The sequence below is a fragment of the Mesoplodon mirus genome (genome assembly GCF_964341445.2).
Source record: "Mesoplodon mirus genome assembly, chromosome: 2".
NCBI lineage: Eukaryota > Metazoa > Chordata > Mammalia > Artiodactyla > Ziphiidae > Mesoplodon > Mesoplodon mirus.
In genome coordinates, this window is record NC_138977.1 from 10,928,068 (window position 1) to 10,942,947 (window position 14,880).

The following is a 14,880-nucleotide window of genomic DNA, read 5'->3' on the forward strand; positions in this document are numbered from 1 at the left end:
TGACAAATGATTTAATTTTTATCCAGAGGTGTCATGGCATCTTGGCATCAGAATCACTTGTTGGGTATTTGAGAAATCTAGGTGCCTGGGCCTCACCTCAGGAGACTCAATGAATCAAGATCTCAGGGGCAGTAGCTTGAAAATGTGTGATAAAACAAAAGAAGACAAAACAGAACAGACTCTGATGGGACTGGTCCTTTGGAAAATGCAAAGTGAGACCACAATGAGATACACACTCACTAGAATGGCTGAAATTAATGACCCACAACACCAAATGTACAGTAACTAGAAATTTTATATGCTGCTGGTAGGAAAGCAATTGGCACAATAACTTTGGAAAACTAAAGCTACTAACAAATCTACTAAAACTAAAAATATATATCCTATGATGAACTGCAGCAATTCTACTCAAGGGTATATATACCAAAGAGCAAAGTGTCCATGTCCATCAAAGGACAGATGTAAAAATGTTCACAGCAGCTTTATCTGTATTAACTAAAAACTGGAAACAAGCCAAATGTCTATCAACATTTGAATAGATCAATAATTTACGATATATTCACACAGTGGAATGCTACATAGGATGCTGAACTCCTGCGACATGCATAGATGGATCTCACAGACTTACTATTGAAACAAAGAAGCCGGACTCAATGGTTTTATTTGTGTAAAGTTCAAGTATAGGGAAAACTAATCTATGGTGATAGAAGCAAAATAATGGTTACATTTGAACTTTTTTCTGGGTTTTTACTGGGAAGAAACGTGAGAAAACCTTCTAGGGGAGTGGAACTGTTCCATTTCTTGATTTGAGTGGCGATTTCACAGATTTCTATTTCTATGTATAGATACAGAATGGATATATAAAACTATATTGAACTGTAAACTTAAGATCTGTGCCTTGCACAGTAATAAGTTATACCTGTATAAAAAAGTAAATAAAAAGAAAATTTTAAGTTCCCTAATTAAGAAGCACTGCTTTGCAGGAATGGCAGCGTGTGTACATTCTCACATTAGTTTACCTACTTTTCTAAAAGGAAGAATATCAGAGAATCACACTATGTTTTTTTTAAGCCAGTATTATCTGGGCATTTTGAGAAAAGCAACTCAACTGATTAAGAGGCAACTTTCTAAACTTGCCCTTGAAATGAGACCACGAGCCTCTGCACCAAGTTAGTTGCATTCAGCCCTAAGGCTGAGTTTCCTGGCACTTGTTTAGCAGACTTTACAGCTTCCACCTCGGTGTAGAAACAAAAATAAATCTGCACATTTCCAAGAAAAACAAAAGAAATTAGTTTCTTGGTCTCAAGTCTACTAAATAAAAGCATTCATAGGAACCACACACAGTGCAATGAGCTAGAATTGAAAAACAGATTCAGCCTGCCAGCATTCTGAGTATTCAATAATAGCAATGGTCACCTGGGGCAGCGGAAATAACATGGTAATGATATTTTGAGAGGTTCCTGGAATCAAAACACAGGTCAGAATTTTCCCCTTTCCTTTTGTTTTCAGGAGAAAATTAGTTATTCTCCTAGGGATTGGGGATAGTTATGTTCTCAGGCTGTAATACCAAGCATAGTCTATTTCTTCCCACATCTACCCTGACACTAGTTCTAGTGAAAAATCATTTTGTGTTATTTATTTTACGCCAAGAGTGGGAGCATATTGGGCTGTCTGAAAAGGGAAGAACACAGGGCTCAGGGGACAGATCCAGGTAAAGACAAAAGCCCCTATTATATACAGTGAGTGGAGGAAGCAGGAGAATATAAAGCAGGTAGTAAAGTTAATGGAAGAACAAAGACATTTTGATATTCCCCTTGTCATATTAAACTGTATGAATGTGATCACAAAGGGTAACAGCAGTTCTCTGCAGTTTAGAATTTGATAAAGCTTTAAATATGTGGAATTTTGAAGAAGGCATCTAGCGAAGTCAGCTACTACAAATGAATAGGGAAATACAATGGTTGGCTTTTAAAGGCTTTTTGCAGTTTTGCTACTATGCCTCAAAACCCAAAATTATAGAGCAAGATAAAACTATTTGTGTGGCTCCTTGATACTACACAATGAAGGATTGCTCATCTTTCACTGATTTATTCCAAGAAACTCAAGTCTCCAACACAGTCTAGTAAGACATTTCTGACTGTGGTTATTTGGGAGATGGCCAGGATGAACTTGTAAAAACATCTAAATTATAGAATTGATAAAATAAGTACAATTGAATTTAGATATAGATCAGGAACTAAATTTAAAAGTATTGGCAAACTAAAGTCCTTAGGGACTTATTTTAATGAACAGATAAAAATGATCTGTGATTAGCATAGCTACTCTTGGTAACCAACTCAGCTTATATACATCAAATTTGATTAATTATATTATGAATTTTCTTACAACTTCCCCTTTTATGGATATTGTGAAGATTACAAGTTCGTAAATTGAGAGCTTCACTCAAGGCAAATATACTTCTAATCTGTTTTATAAGAATTTGGGAGTTTTGCCACTGAAAAGGTGGCTTTCAAGTTTTGAAACTTTCCCCCTCCCTATACTAGTAAGTTTATGAAGTGAAAATAGGCATTGTAACTGATTCTGACTACTAATGCCAATGAAGATGTTCCACCAAGGACAAAAATAAAGTTCTCAGCACAGTATGTTATAGTCACAGAGCCATTTCAAACTACCTAGGCTTTTCCTGATCCTCCTGAGATGCAATCAGCTGCTATCTATGTTTTTTTTTTTTTTCTTTTAGCGGAGCACCTAACAACTGGTATTATAATTCCTAGATTATTTGCCTATCTCTCCTACTAGACTGACTTAAGCTCTATGAGGGCAAAAACTGTATTTATACACTTCCACAGTATCATACTTTAATATATAACATTATACCTTAATGTTATATATTAACACTTTAATATATGTTAAAGTATGATTTATATTAAAAAATGTGAACACATATATTTACATACATATATGTCTAACTTGCACTTATCAACTGTAATGAATTATTTTGGGTATGACTCTTCTCTCACCAGATGCTCAGTTCCCTGTCAATAATACCTCTCATCTGTCTGCCTAACTGGCCACCTAATATGTATCAGTTGAATGAATGCCCAAAGCCTAGTGGAGTACTGGCAAATTCAAATAATTGGGTAGATAACTGAATTAATGTTCTATAGCAGACAAAACCTATCTACTTCCCAGAGCTGACTGGCTCCCAGATGGTAAGAATCATTCTAAGGTGGACAGATGGACCAGACTCCTTGCCTTAAAACTTGCAAAGCTAATGTGGGACACTTGAGCATGACAAATTCTTATTTGGGGGGTTCTCAACTCTAACCACCCCCAAAAGTGCTTCCAAAAATTACACACTCACATTCCTTAACTGGAGAACGCACTGAGGGCATCTCATATCCTTTGCTAAATCGGACAATTATAAAGAAAACAAAAAGAGATAGCAGAACCCCTACTGTAGTCTTTCAGATCTGCTGAATCTGTACAGGCAACCAATGGGGACAGAAATCTGCCTTTATATCCCCCCAAATTCTAAACTGAAAAGGTAGCAGGCAAAAGAACAACATCAACACAAAGATTATACAACCACTTAACTTATTTTAGCTGAAAATCCATCATACAAGGAAATGAATGTGAGGTCTAAATCCAATCATTATCATTACTGAGGGGCTGTTAACCATTAAAAAGAGCATCCCATTTGTGACTTTAACTGAAAAATCCTCTGCTGCACTCAAATATAGATCATGTATGCAAACAAGAAGGGAAAGGAGTTTAATTGAAGTTAGAAGTCATACCAGCAGGCCCCCTTAATATGTGAACGTATTTAGTAACTTTACAAAAACAAGTGAAGCTTTAATTCCACATGTGCAACAATTGCTTGAGGCCTCTTAATCAGTAGAACTCTGTTGAAGAGCTCTAGGTCATTAGCCTCCTGTCTAAATCAGACGCCTCCTTCCCTTTCTCAGTGCTGTTTTCCCTCGAGCATTCTAGATTTCCTCAGCAAGGGGTTTCCCCCAGCCCACTGGGCCAATCCCAGCCCTGGAAGCCTCCTTCTCCTGGAGGCTGCCTGGCCAGAGAGGAAACAGCAGGCTGACCTGAGCTAATTAGAGATGATGACTGTTTCACTTCAATCTAACTCTTGAAGTTCATTGTTAACACAATTTTTCCACCCCTCACTGAATCTCCAGCACTCCTAAATATAGATATTTGGAAATGCATGCTTGTCAATGTGAGTATAACCATGAAAACAACAGGGTCAAAGACCCTATTTAATAAGGTTGCCTTTATTTCTGATTCTTGGCTCTGCAAACCTAAATCAGTATTGGAGTCCCCTCCGTGGGTTCTTAGTGTTTGTTTAAAAAGGAAGAGAAGTACAGAAGTAGACAGGGAATATAAAAGGTCATGACAGCTATATAAAAGCACCCAAAGAGGAATTCCATTTGTAAAATTCTTCTTGAGGGACTTCCCTGGTGGCGCAGTGGTTAAGAATCCGCCTGCCAATGCAGGGGACACGGGTTCAAGCCCTGGTCTGCTCCCACAAGCTGCGGAGCAACTAAGCCCGTGCGCCACAACTACTGAGCCTGCAAGCCATAACTACTGAGCTGCGTGCCACAGCTACTGAAGCCCGTGCACCTAGAGCCCACGCTCCACAACAAGCAGCCACCGCAATGAGAAGCCCGTGCACTGCAACGAAGAGGAGCCCCCACTCGCCGCAACTAGGTAAAGCTCGCATGCAGCAATGAAGACCCAATGCAGCCGAAAATAAATAAAAATTTATTAAAAAAAAAAATTCTTCTTGAGGCCTTTAATCACTCAGCTCCTCCCAGGAAAGGCACTCAAATCTCAGATCCTCAAGCAAGTCTCCCCTTGCCTTTATCATTCATAGCCCGCTGCTCCAGCCGAGGAGGCGTCTACTCCACCTCTGGGCCCTTCCCTAGCCCCTGAGCCTCAGGTTCTGCATCCCTCCTTTCATTTATGTAGATATAACACTACTTCCTTCAAAAGCCTACAGTTCACAATTGGTCATTCTCCAAGAAGCTTTTCTTCACTACCTCTTTTTCAAAACTCGAGACCCCTCTTCCTCCATGCTTTTTTTAGGACATTTGTGTTAAGTAAATTCATATGTTTGTTACTTCATCATGTTTTGTGACTGATTCTCATTTGCTTTTCATAGGTATTGACAGTCACCTTGGCTATTTCATAACTCCATAATCCAATATAGTTTAAAACATAACTCCTGTATCCATCATTAGATGAATGGATAAAGAAGATGTGGGGTGTGTGTGTGTGCACACGCACACACACACACACACACACACACACTGGAATACTACTCAGCCATCAAAAATAGTAATTTTGCCATTTGCAACAACATAGATAGACCTGGAGGGTGTTATGCTAAGTGAAATAAGTCAGACAAAGAAAGACAAATACTGTATGATACCACTTATATGTGGAATCTAAAAAATATAACAAACTAGCGAGTATAACAAAAAAGCAGCAAACTCACAGATACAGAGATGAAATTAGTGGTTACCAGTGGGGAGAGGGAAGGAGGAGGGGCAAGAGAAAGGTAGGGGATTAAGGGGTACAAACTATCATGTATAAAACAAGCTATAAGGATATACTGTACAACACAGGGAATATTGTCAATATTTTATAATAACTATAAATGGAGCATACCCTTTAAAAACAGTGAATCACTATATTGTACACCTGTAACATATAATACTGTACAGCAACTATATTTCAATTTAAAAAACCTCCTGAAGAATTAAGTTGAGCCACATGAAAATGTTATTTTAACAAGTTGAAATATCAAGTATCAGCAGTGTTAAGGTTCAACTTAATATTTACCTTGGAACTCAAGAAATGCTCTTAAATAAATATGTCTTCTTGTCATCTTCTTCAGGACATTATTTAGATACTGCCCCACAATGGTAGTCTCTCTTTCTAAAAATCTATAAAAATTTCTCCTTAAACTGATTAAAAGGTTTGCTTTTTCTAAATGTTGTTACTATTATAAAAAATATTATATTGTGTAACTGAAATAACAAAGAATTTTACAACGGTTTTTAAAATGTAGTAATAAAGGAGAACTCAGGTTGAGTCACAAAATCTTGAACTTACCTTCTTCTGTAGGATTAAACCCACAGATGTCACAAATACAACGAACCCACTTATTCATCTCCTCTTCACTGTCTGCTACCAAGTAGAAAATCCGGTCAATCGTGTTGATATCAAAAATGTAGCTGTTTTCAAACTCTTTTTTGTTAAATGTCAATCCAGCATCAACTTGCTGACATAAATTTAAATCAATAATACGGATAGGCTTCTTGGCATGATCATTTTTGTAATATTCCAAGACATCTGGATCTCCAGTTAAACGGCCACTGCGTAACACAAACCATCTCCTCTTCCATGCCTAGGAACAAAACAAAAATATCCATCCAGTGTTAACCTGAGAGAAATTTTTCAAGATGCACATTTGTCAAACCAATTTTATAAATGCATTGACTAGAGAAAGTCATAGACAATGTTTTGTTTCCACAGAATAATCTACCACTCCAGCAAAGTTTACTGATGCTTCCTCAATTAACTTAATAATGTGTGTATACATATTTATTGTTTTCTATTAGATCTTCTAGTAAAACATTAGAAGACACCGATTGATATTAGAAGCTATTACATTGATATGTAATATCAAGTCAACAAACCAAGGAAGATTTAGTTTTTACTAAATATAAAAAGCAAATGGTGCTGGGAAAACTGGATATCCAAGTGCAAAAGAATAAAGTTAGACTCTTACCGTATCAAATAAAAATTAACTCAAAATGGATCAAAGACCTACATGTAAGAGCTAAAACTAGAAAATTCTTAGAAAAACAAATACGGAAAACCTTGATGATATTAGGTTTGGTAATAATTTCTTGATTATGACAGTAAGAGCACAGGTAACAAAAGAAATGCCAGGGAAACTGGATTGCATCAAAATTTTAAACTTTTAGATTTTTGAAGAACATGATCAAAGAGTGAAAAGGCACCTCACAGAATGGGAGGAAATATTTGTAAATCATATATCTGATAAGAAATTAATGTCTAGAATACATATAGAACTCCTACGACTCAGTGACAATGGAAATATACAACCCAACTAAAAAATGGGCAAAGGACTTGAAGAATTTGACTCCCCAAGAAAGATATACAAATGACCAATAAGCACAAGAAAAGATGTTCAACATCACTATCAGTAGAGAAATGCATAATGAGATACCACTTCATACACATTAGAATGGCTATTATCAAAAAAGCAGAAAATAACAAGTGTGAGCCAGGATACGAAGAAATTGCAACCTTTGTGCATTGCTGGTGTGAACGTAAAATGGTGTAACTACTGTGGAAAATGGTACGGCAGTCCTTCAAAAAATTCCAGTGTGGGTATCTAACTCAAAAGTATGAAAAGCAGGGTCTCTCAGAGACATATCTGTATACCCATGTTCATAGCAGCATTATTCACAACAGTCAAAAGGTGGAAGCAACCCAAGTGTCCATTGATGAATGAAGAGATAAATGAAATATATACAATGAAATAGTATTCAGCCTTAAAAGAAAATTCTGACACATGCTACAATCTGTATAAACCTTGAGATGTTATGGTAAATGAAATAAGCCAGTCACAAAGGGACAAAAATTGTAGGATTCTATTTATACGAGGTACCTATGGTAATCAAATTCACAGACAGAGAAAGCAAAATGGTGGTTGCCTGGGGTTAGGGGGAAGGGAGATGGGGAGTTAGTGCTTAATGGGTAGAGTTTCAGTTTGAGAAGATGAAAAGGTTCTGGAGATAAATGACCGTGATGGTTGCACAACAATGTGAAAGTACTTAATGCTACTGAACTGTACACTTAAAAATGATTAATATGGTAAATCTTATGTTATGTATATCTCACCACAATTTTTTAAGAAAAGCAATGTTAAGGCATGAGAAATGCCTTAATATCATGCCATATTTTAAGTTATAGGTTTCTCTCTCTCTCTCTCTTTTTCTTTTTTTTTTGTTGGGGAATGGGGAGGAGGAAGGGGGCAAGGAGTAGGGAGGAGAAAAAATGGTTTAGAAGCTTTCCTGGTCTCTCACCTGGAAAGAAAGCAAAGACATGGACTACAGATAAAATCTATATTCTCCAGAATGGGATACAACTTAAAAAAAAAATCTTTCTCCTTCTCTTCCCAACAAACATATATTGGCAACCTGGACCTACACTCAACATGTATTCCCTCCACAAGTTTTGGTAAATTTTGAGTTTGATATTATACCTAAAGAAGCCTCAAATTCTTTCACTATTACCCTCTTTAAACTCTACATTGATGAAATAATAAAAGCAGAACTAATTGTCTGAAATGGCAGGCTTCATCAGTCTTTAAACCCAACATCTCTGTCAGGAGACAAAATGAAGCCTTTACTCCTCTGTGAGGGTCTTCCTCAGTGGGCAGTCAGCTAGATCAAAAAGAGGCCGACGTTGGCAAGACTCAGTCACCTACTAAGAGACAGTCTCTACTCCAGACCAAACAGACAAAGATCTCCCGAGGAGGACACTCAAGAAGTGGAAGGACTGAGAACCAGGACAACTTATAAACCCCAAGGGAATCAGATCTTCTTCATGGCCATTGTACACTTCCATTCATTTGGAGAACATGATGGAACACCAGTCTCATCTCAGTCCTTTAGTTCTGGAAAAGTGTAACCGAGACAAAGTATGTCTCTTCCAGTGATAACTTGGGGTAATGACAGCTTTACACTTATGGCATTTTCAGAAATTTTCTTCAGAGCAGGATTATGAGTTTGGTGCTCCACCTAACAGTCTAATAAGCCCAGGAATGCTCATGATGTTGGTACTGTAACCTAAGCCAATTTCACCCAAAACATTTCTGTTTCTTCCTTAACATATGTATCAGTCTATTTTTTAAAAATCTACTAAATTTATCATCACCAAAAGCAATATTAGTATGACATGATAGGGTCTATTTTTTTTTTCTTTTGCAGAACTTTGGCATCTGTAACACAAAAGGCATTGCGTTGTCAACTAAAAACGGCTTCATTTTATCTTGAAAAATACATGTAAACAGAGAGAAAGAAAGGGGGACTAGCTAAAATCCACATATACTTCTCCAAAAGATGATTAGTCTCAGCCTCCATCTTCACCAAATTTTTAAATAAATTCTGACATGAGTCACTTTTTTTTTTTTTTTTTGCTGTACGCAGGCCTCTCACTGTTGTGGCCTCTCCCATTGGGGAGCACAGCCTCCGGACGCGCAGGCTCAGCGGCCATGGCTCACAGGCCCAGCCGCTCCGTGGCATGTGGGATCTTCCCGGACCGGGGCACGAACCCGTGTCCCCTCCATCAGCAGGCGGACTCTCAATCACTGCGCCACCAGGGAAGCCCATGAGTCACTTTTGACTTGTAGTTCATTGATGGAGTCACAGCTAGGAAGCTGCGGCAATGGTCTGAAGCAGAGAAACGAGAACTAAGGGGCCGGAGTGGTGCATAAACCAGCTCATTTGGTCTTTAGTAACTTGGACAACTGTACTGATAACTGAATTAACTAGGGTGATAACTTAAGATTTAACATTTTAGTAGATTCTTTAAATTGAACCCATCAAAGAAAATTTAGATACTACGAATTAAATCAATGAGATAACCAGTCAATAAGTTATTGATTATACTGTAAATGTCATGCTAGGTACTTGTGGGAAGAAATACAAAAAGATAATTCATGATTCCTATTCTCAAGGAATTTACTAATTATGAAGAAAACACTTACCACACATGCAAATATTTGAGATTACAGCAATCATGGTAAAATATATGCTGGACTATTGCTAAATGGACAGGCATTCCTTCATGGAAAAACTTATGCAATCCTTTAATAAGAAGATCAGTAGAAAAATCACAAAGACCTAAAAATATTATGTAATATCATTAATATTTTAAATTAACTTCTTGGTCTGACTGCAGCTCAAAGTTAAAAGCAAATGATTGGTGTCCAGAAGGAGAAGGTAGTGTTGGAGGTCAACAGATGCTTTAGATAATACTGAAAAGTCATAAAGTGTTAAATTCACATGAATTTAGCACGGGTTTCTGGATTATAAAAATCCATTTAGTTAATATATGACATCTACTTTTTCAAAATAAATAAATATCATCTCTTGGTAAAAGGATGCCTTCACAGATACCTCCCTATCAAACAGTAAGCTTAAAAAAGGAATAGAGAAGTAAAGAGAAAGGAAAACACAGTATTATGTCACTTACCCAGGGCCATCAAGGAATCACATCTTTTTGTAAAAGTGATTTCTCCAGATAGTGAAGGTTCTGTCTTTAAATACAGAAATGACTTTTTTAAACTTTAATGTTTTTCATGGAAATCTTTCTAAAATGCCTTACTACATCATTCATTGAACATAACTCATCCATTCCCCAATGACTCAGACTAAGTATTACAGGCATCAATTTCTGTACTGCACTTCAGAGAAGCTCTCGGGCTGCAGGACCGTTCGGAGGGTTATCTGTCCTTATACTAAATAGTGCCATACTGCTGTGCTTGTATATAGTTCATTTCTAACCATTTAAATACGGTCCTTTTTTTTCTCTTAAGTTTTCACCAATTGTCACTTCTCCCTTCTAATCATATGGGTTAGAGCAGGGGTCCCCAACCCCTGGTCCACAGACGGGTATTGGCCCGTGGCCTGTTAGGAACCAGGCCGCACAGCAGGAGGTGAGCGGCGGGCTAGCGAGTGAAGCTTCATCTGCCACTCCCCATCTCTCGCATCACCACCAGAACAAACCCTATCTCCCCTCCACCCCACCCACTCTGTGGAAAAACTGTCTTTCACGAAACCGGTCCCTGGTGCCGAAAAGGTTAGGGACCGCTGGTTTATAGGATGCCAAACTGTCTCCTGCCTCAGGGACTTTGCACATGCTGTTTCCTAAGTCCGGGATGTTCTTTCCTCTCTTTGCCAGGCAGACTTTGACCTTTAGGCCTTCCTTCCCTGACCACCCTCAACTCAACCACCACCGGTTGTAGAGCAGGACATAATGTTAGGGACCCCATCACATACCTATGTAGTGATTTTTGTAATTTGCAATCCAATTTTTCTTTGTACTTATTTATTTAGTATCTAACTCCCCAAGCAGGCCATAAAGTCCGAGAAGACAGTGACCATGTCTGCTTTACTTGCCATTACATACTCAATGCAGAGCAAGGGCCAAATACCTAGAAATATCTGTACAATAAATAGAATTCCCCTAAGACTATGAAGTTGTAAAATTTTTGAGACTATTAGGTTAGATATATTGGCCACCCTGAATAGAAAGGCGTGTGCTTTCAAAACCTCTTCCACTTGAGAAAAATACTGAACATTTACATCATAAAATAAACATAACTGAGCTTTACCAAAACACACACAAAACACCTTGGGAAAATGACAAAAAAGAGAATAGAATGAAATATGTCCCTTTGCTACAGCTCATGTGTCACTCTTCGTCATCCAGTTGACTGTGGCTCCCCCAAACATTTCTTTGCTTCTCTCTTGAAATGATACTGTTAAAATGTAATAGGCCCTTGGAAACTAAAATACACAGCCAAGAAATGAACAGCAGTGAACTGCGGGGCACTAGACAGATTGGGCTAGCGATTACAGAGGCCGAGAAGACATTATCTAAGAGATGAACCCTTGCAGCAGGAAATTACAGCATGAAAACACAGAATTTAGCCAAGCAGCACCTGCCACTTATTTATTTATTTTTAATGTGGTCCAAATGTGAATGTTTGTCTCAGTCACAAAATGAGTCACTCTCATTGAATCTGGCACAGATTAAACTGGAAAACAAAAGCAATTACATAAACTACACACTTTAATAAGGCAGATACAAAGGTTCTCTGGATTAGGGTACAAAGCACAATTTAGCCACAGAATAAAGCTTGATGCTCAACAAGAGAACTGACATCAGTCAGCACCCTTGCTAATCACAGCACAAAAGCTTCTCTATGTTTTGTCTGAGCACAAAACGGGTCCACATAAATCAGTCTTTGTTATCTGAAAATATCTGGGATTCTTAAAGTTTGCCCTATTTTTATCCTTACTGCCTTGGTAGCCCCGGAGAAAGCTGTACATTGCCTCACCAATCCTACAGAGCAGTAACAGACCAAAAGGACACGTTTTCTAGAAACCCTCAAAAACACTCCAAGCAAGTTTAAACAAAATGCATGTGAAAGAACCTTTTATCTACTGGAAAATGAGCAGGTGTGCTTGAGAAGAACTATGCAAACATTTATTTTGTTGTCATTTCCTACATGCAATAGTCACTTCGACCTGAAGTTGAATAAATGATGCAGTAAAAAGATTTCACCAGCAGGTCTGCATTTTGAAGCAGCTTTAAAAGCACCATACTCTGATACCGGTGTCCCATCTCAGGGTTTCAAGATTAACTTTGGCTACTATATTAACATCAAAAGAGAACAGCATGGAGAGTCCATGGATCCCAATGGAAATACATTTAGATCCGACTGCCAAACTAAATATCCAAAACGCTTGGAGTATTTGCATTGCCGTCTACCCATTCCCTATGTTTGGTGACTGCCTACCGCCTGCAGGTGACTGCCTACCACCTGCAGAGTTTGCCCTGCCACACTCTCTGGCAGGGCACATGGGGCGCTTCCAGCCTCTCCCTATCTCTCCAGCCTCACTTCTTGCCTCTCTGCCTTCCAACCACATCAGAAATGCTTGGCAGGTCCCCTAACACTCTGCTTCTGTCCTGCCTCTGGCCCTGATACAGGCTGCCCCTTGGCACATAATCTACCCCCTGGATTTAGCTCAGATTTCAGGGCACCATCCCTCAGTGGCCCCCTCCAAGCTCTCCATTTCCCCCTCGTTCCCAGTTACTGTGTTTGACATCCCTACAAGTGAGCATCTTGAGGGCCATGTCTTTTCACCTTTCATCTTTCTTCTCCTAGTCCCAAGGAGGTGCTCAGTCAGTATCTGCTGAATATGCCAATCAAAGGAACCATGGATAAAAATATGGAAGTTCGGGCTTCCCTGGTGGCGCAGTGGTTGAGAGTCCGCCTGCCGATGCAGGGGACGCGGGTTCGTGCCCCGGTCCGGGAGGATCCCATGTGCTGTGGAGCGGCTGGGACCGTGAGCCATGGCCGCTGAGCCTGCGCGTCCGGAGACTGTGCTCCGCAACGGGAGAGGCCACAGCAGTGAGAGGCCCGCGTACCGCAAAAAAAAAAAAGGAAGTTCTCACACTTTCTATGCATTCTGGGGATATTGACATGACTGCAATCTGCCCAGCCCATTTGCAATTTGGCTGACAAGAATTTGTCAGACAAGGTAGAGGTGCATAAACCATCAATTCATTTGTTTTAAAAACTCTACAGATATGAGAGGAATTTTTATACTTCATTTTAAAGGAAAACTGTTGTTTTAAATAATTTCTGTATTTAAGCCAGCTGCATACATCATACTGAAGACAGACCTGTCACATGGAAGCAAGGTTCTAATACAGGTTTATCACATACCTACAGAGTATGGGTATGTACACATTGGCAAGAAAGTACAGATGGAGTCCCATTACCTCGTGGCAAGAAAAAAATTTCAATCTGGATTAGCCCCAAACCATGACCTGTAATAAATATTATTAACAAACTCACAAAATATGCCTAATTTGCCTAAATGGCAAACGGGCTCAGTTTTAAAGAAAAACATTGCGAATGCTGCACACACTTGTTTTCTGAGCTTTCTCTGCTATAACTGATGTAACACAGGCTTGGTACAGACTCCCTAATCGCTTCCCTGTACTTCTAACTAGAAGAGCTAATTATTGAAGAAATAGCCAATAAATGGATGGGCAAAGAGAAGAGGTCAGGGTGGTCCAGTGATTCTCAACGCTAACTCTAGGTAAGAAATATCTAGAGAAATTTACTTAAAAAAAAAGATTGATGCCTGGGGGCCTCACCTCAGGCCAACTAAACTGGAGCGTGGGGCATCAGCCCTAGCACCAGCATAGGTAGTTTTAAATGCTCACCAGGTGATTCATATGTGCCACCAAGACTTGAGAACCACTGGTCCAATCAACAGACAGAATCAGGTTGCTTCTTAAAATAGAATTAAAGAAACAAACAAACACAGAGGTCCTTTAAAGCTTTCATCTATGCAATTCCTTATCTTCTCAAGCCTTCTGCTCTTGCCAAGGTAGTTTATCTTCTCCCTTCTTGTCTCTGTTGACAATATTTATCCTATTGGCGAATATGTCTGAACTCCTTTCTACTGTTGGAAACCTAATCTATTCTCCAAGTTTCTGTCCAAACTTTCCTTTTTCCTCGCCACACCTTCCCTCTGGAGTCTTGGCCATCCATCAGATACTGCCCTGGAAAGTCTTCTGCATGGCTATGGACAGTTTGGAACCATCTGTTATTTTACTATGTACATCTCCAAATGTTCCAAATGCTTGTGAATTATTTTCCCGAGTTCTTTGAAAGCCGAGCCCGTTCCTTAAATTTTTTTTATATCTGCCGCAGCGCTTCACCCACTGTGAAGCCCTCAAAGCCTCGACCGGATGCTTTTAAAGTTTTCTGTTCATCACAATGATTGCGGAGAGTCAGTGAACTTAAATGAAAAGACGTCAGGGAAAGAAAAAAAAAGAAGTCCGTAGCTGTTATTAGGGTTAGTCCAAACTCCCTTTACAGGTTGGCATACAAGGTTCTTCAAAACCATACTGACCTGCCTGGCCTTTCCAGCCAACGCGCACATTTTGTTGTTTTGTTTTGAGTCTAACACATCCTCTCTCTCTCACCCAATGATCCTACAGTCTTGAAGAGTCAGC

At 39.1% G+C, this 14,880-nt stretch overlaps 1 protein-coding gene across 2 annotated transcripts in view; it reads right to left on the minus strand.

The window, feature by feature from the left end:
- Window positions 1-14,880, minus strand: part of GAB1 (GRB2 associated binding protein 1) — a 124,677-nt gene that overhangs the window by 34,858 nt on the left and 74,939 nt on the right. For both annotated transcript variants that reach the window (XM_082611185.1, XM_082611184.1), the window contains exon 2: window positions 6,133-6,427. In XM_082611185.1, coding sequence (XP_082467311.1) covers window positions 6,133-6,427 — 295 coding nt within the window. The remainder of the gene's footprint in view (window positions 1-6,132; window positions 6,428-14,880) is intronic.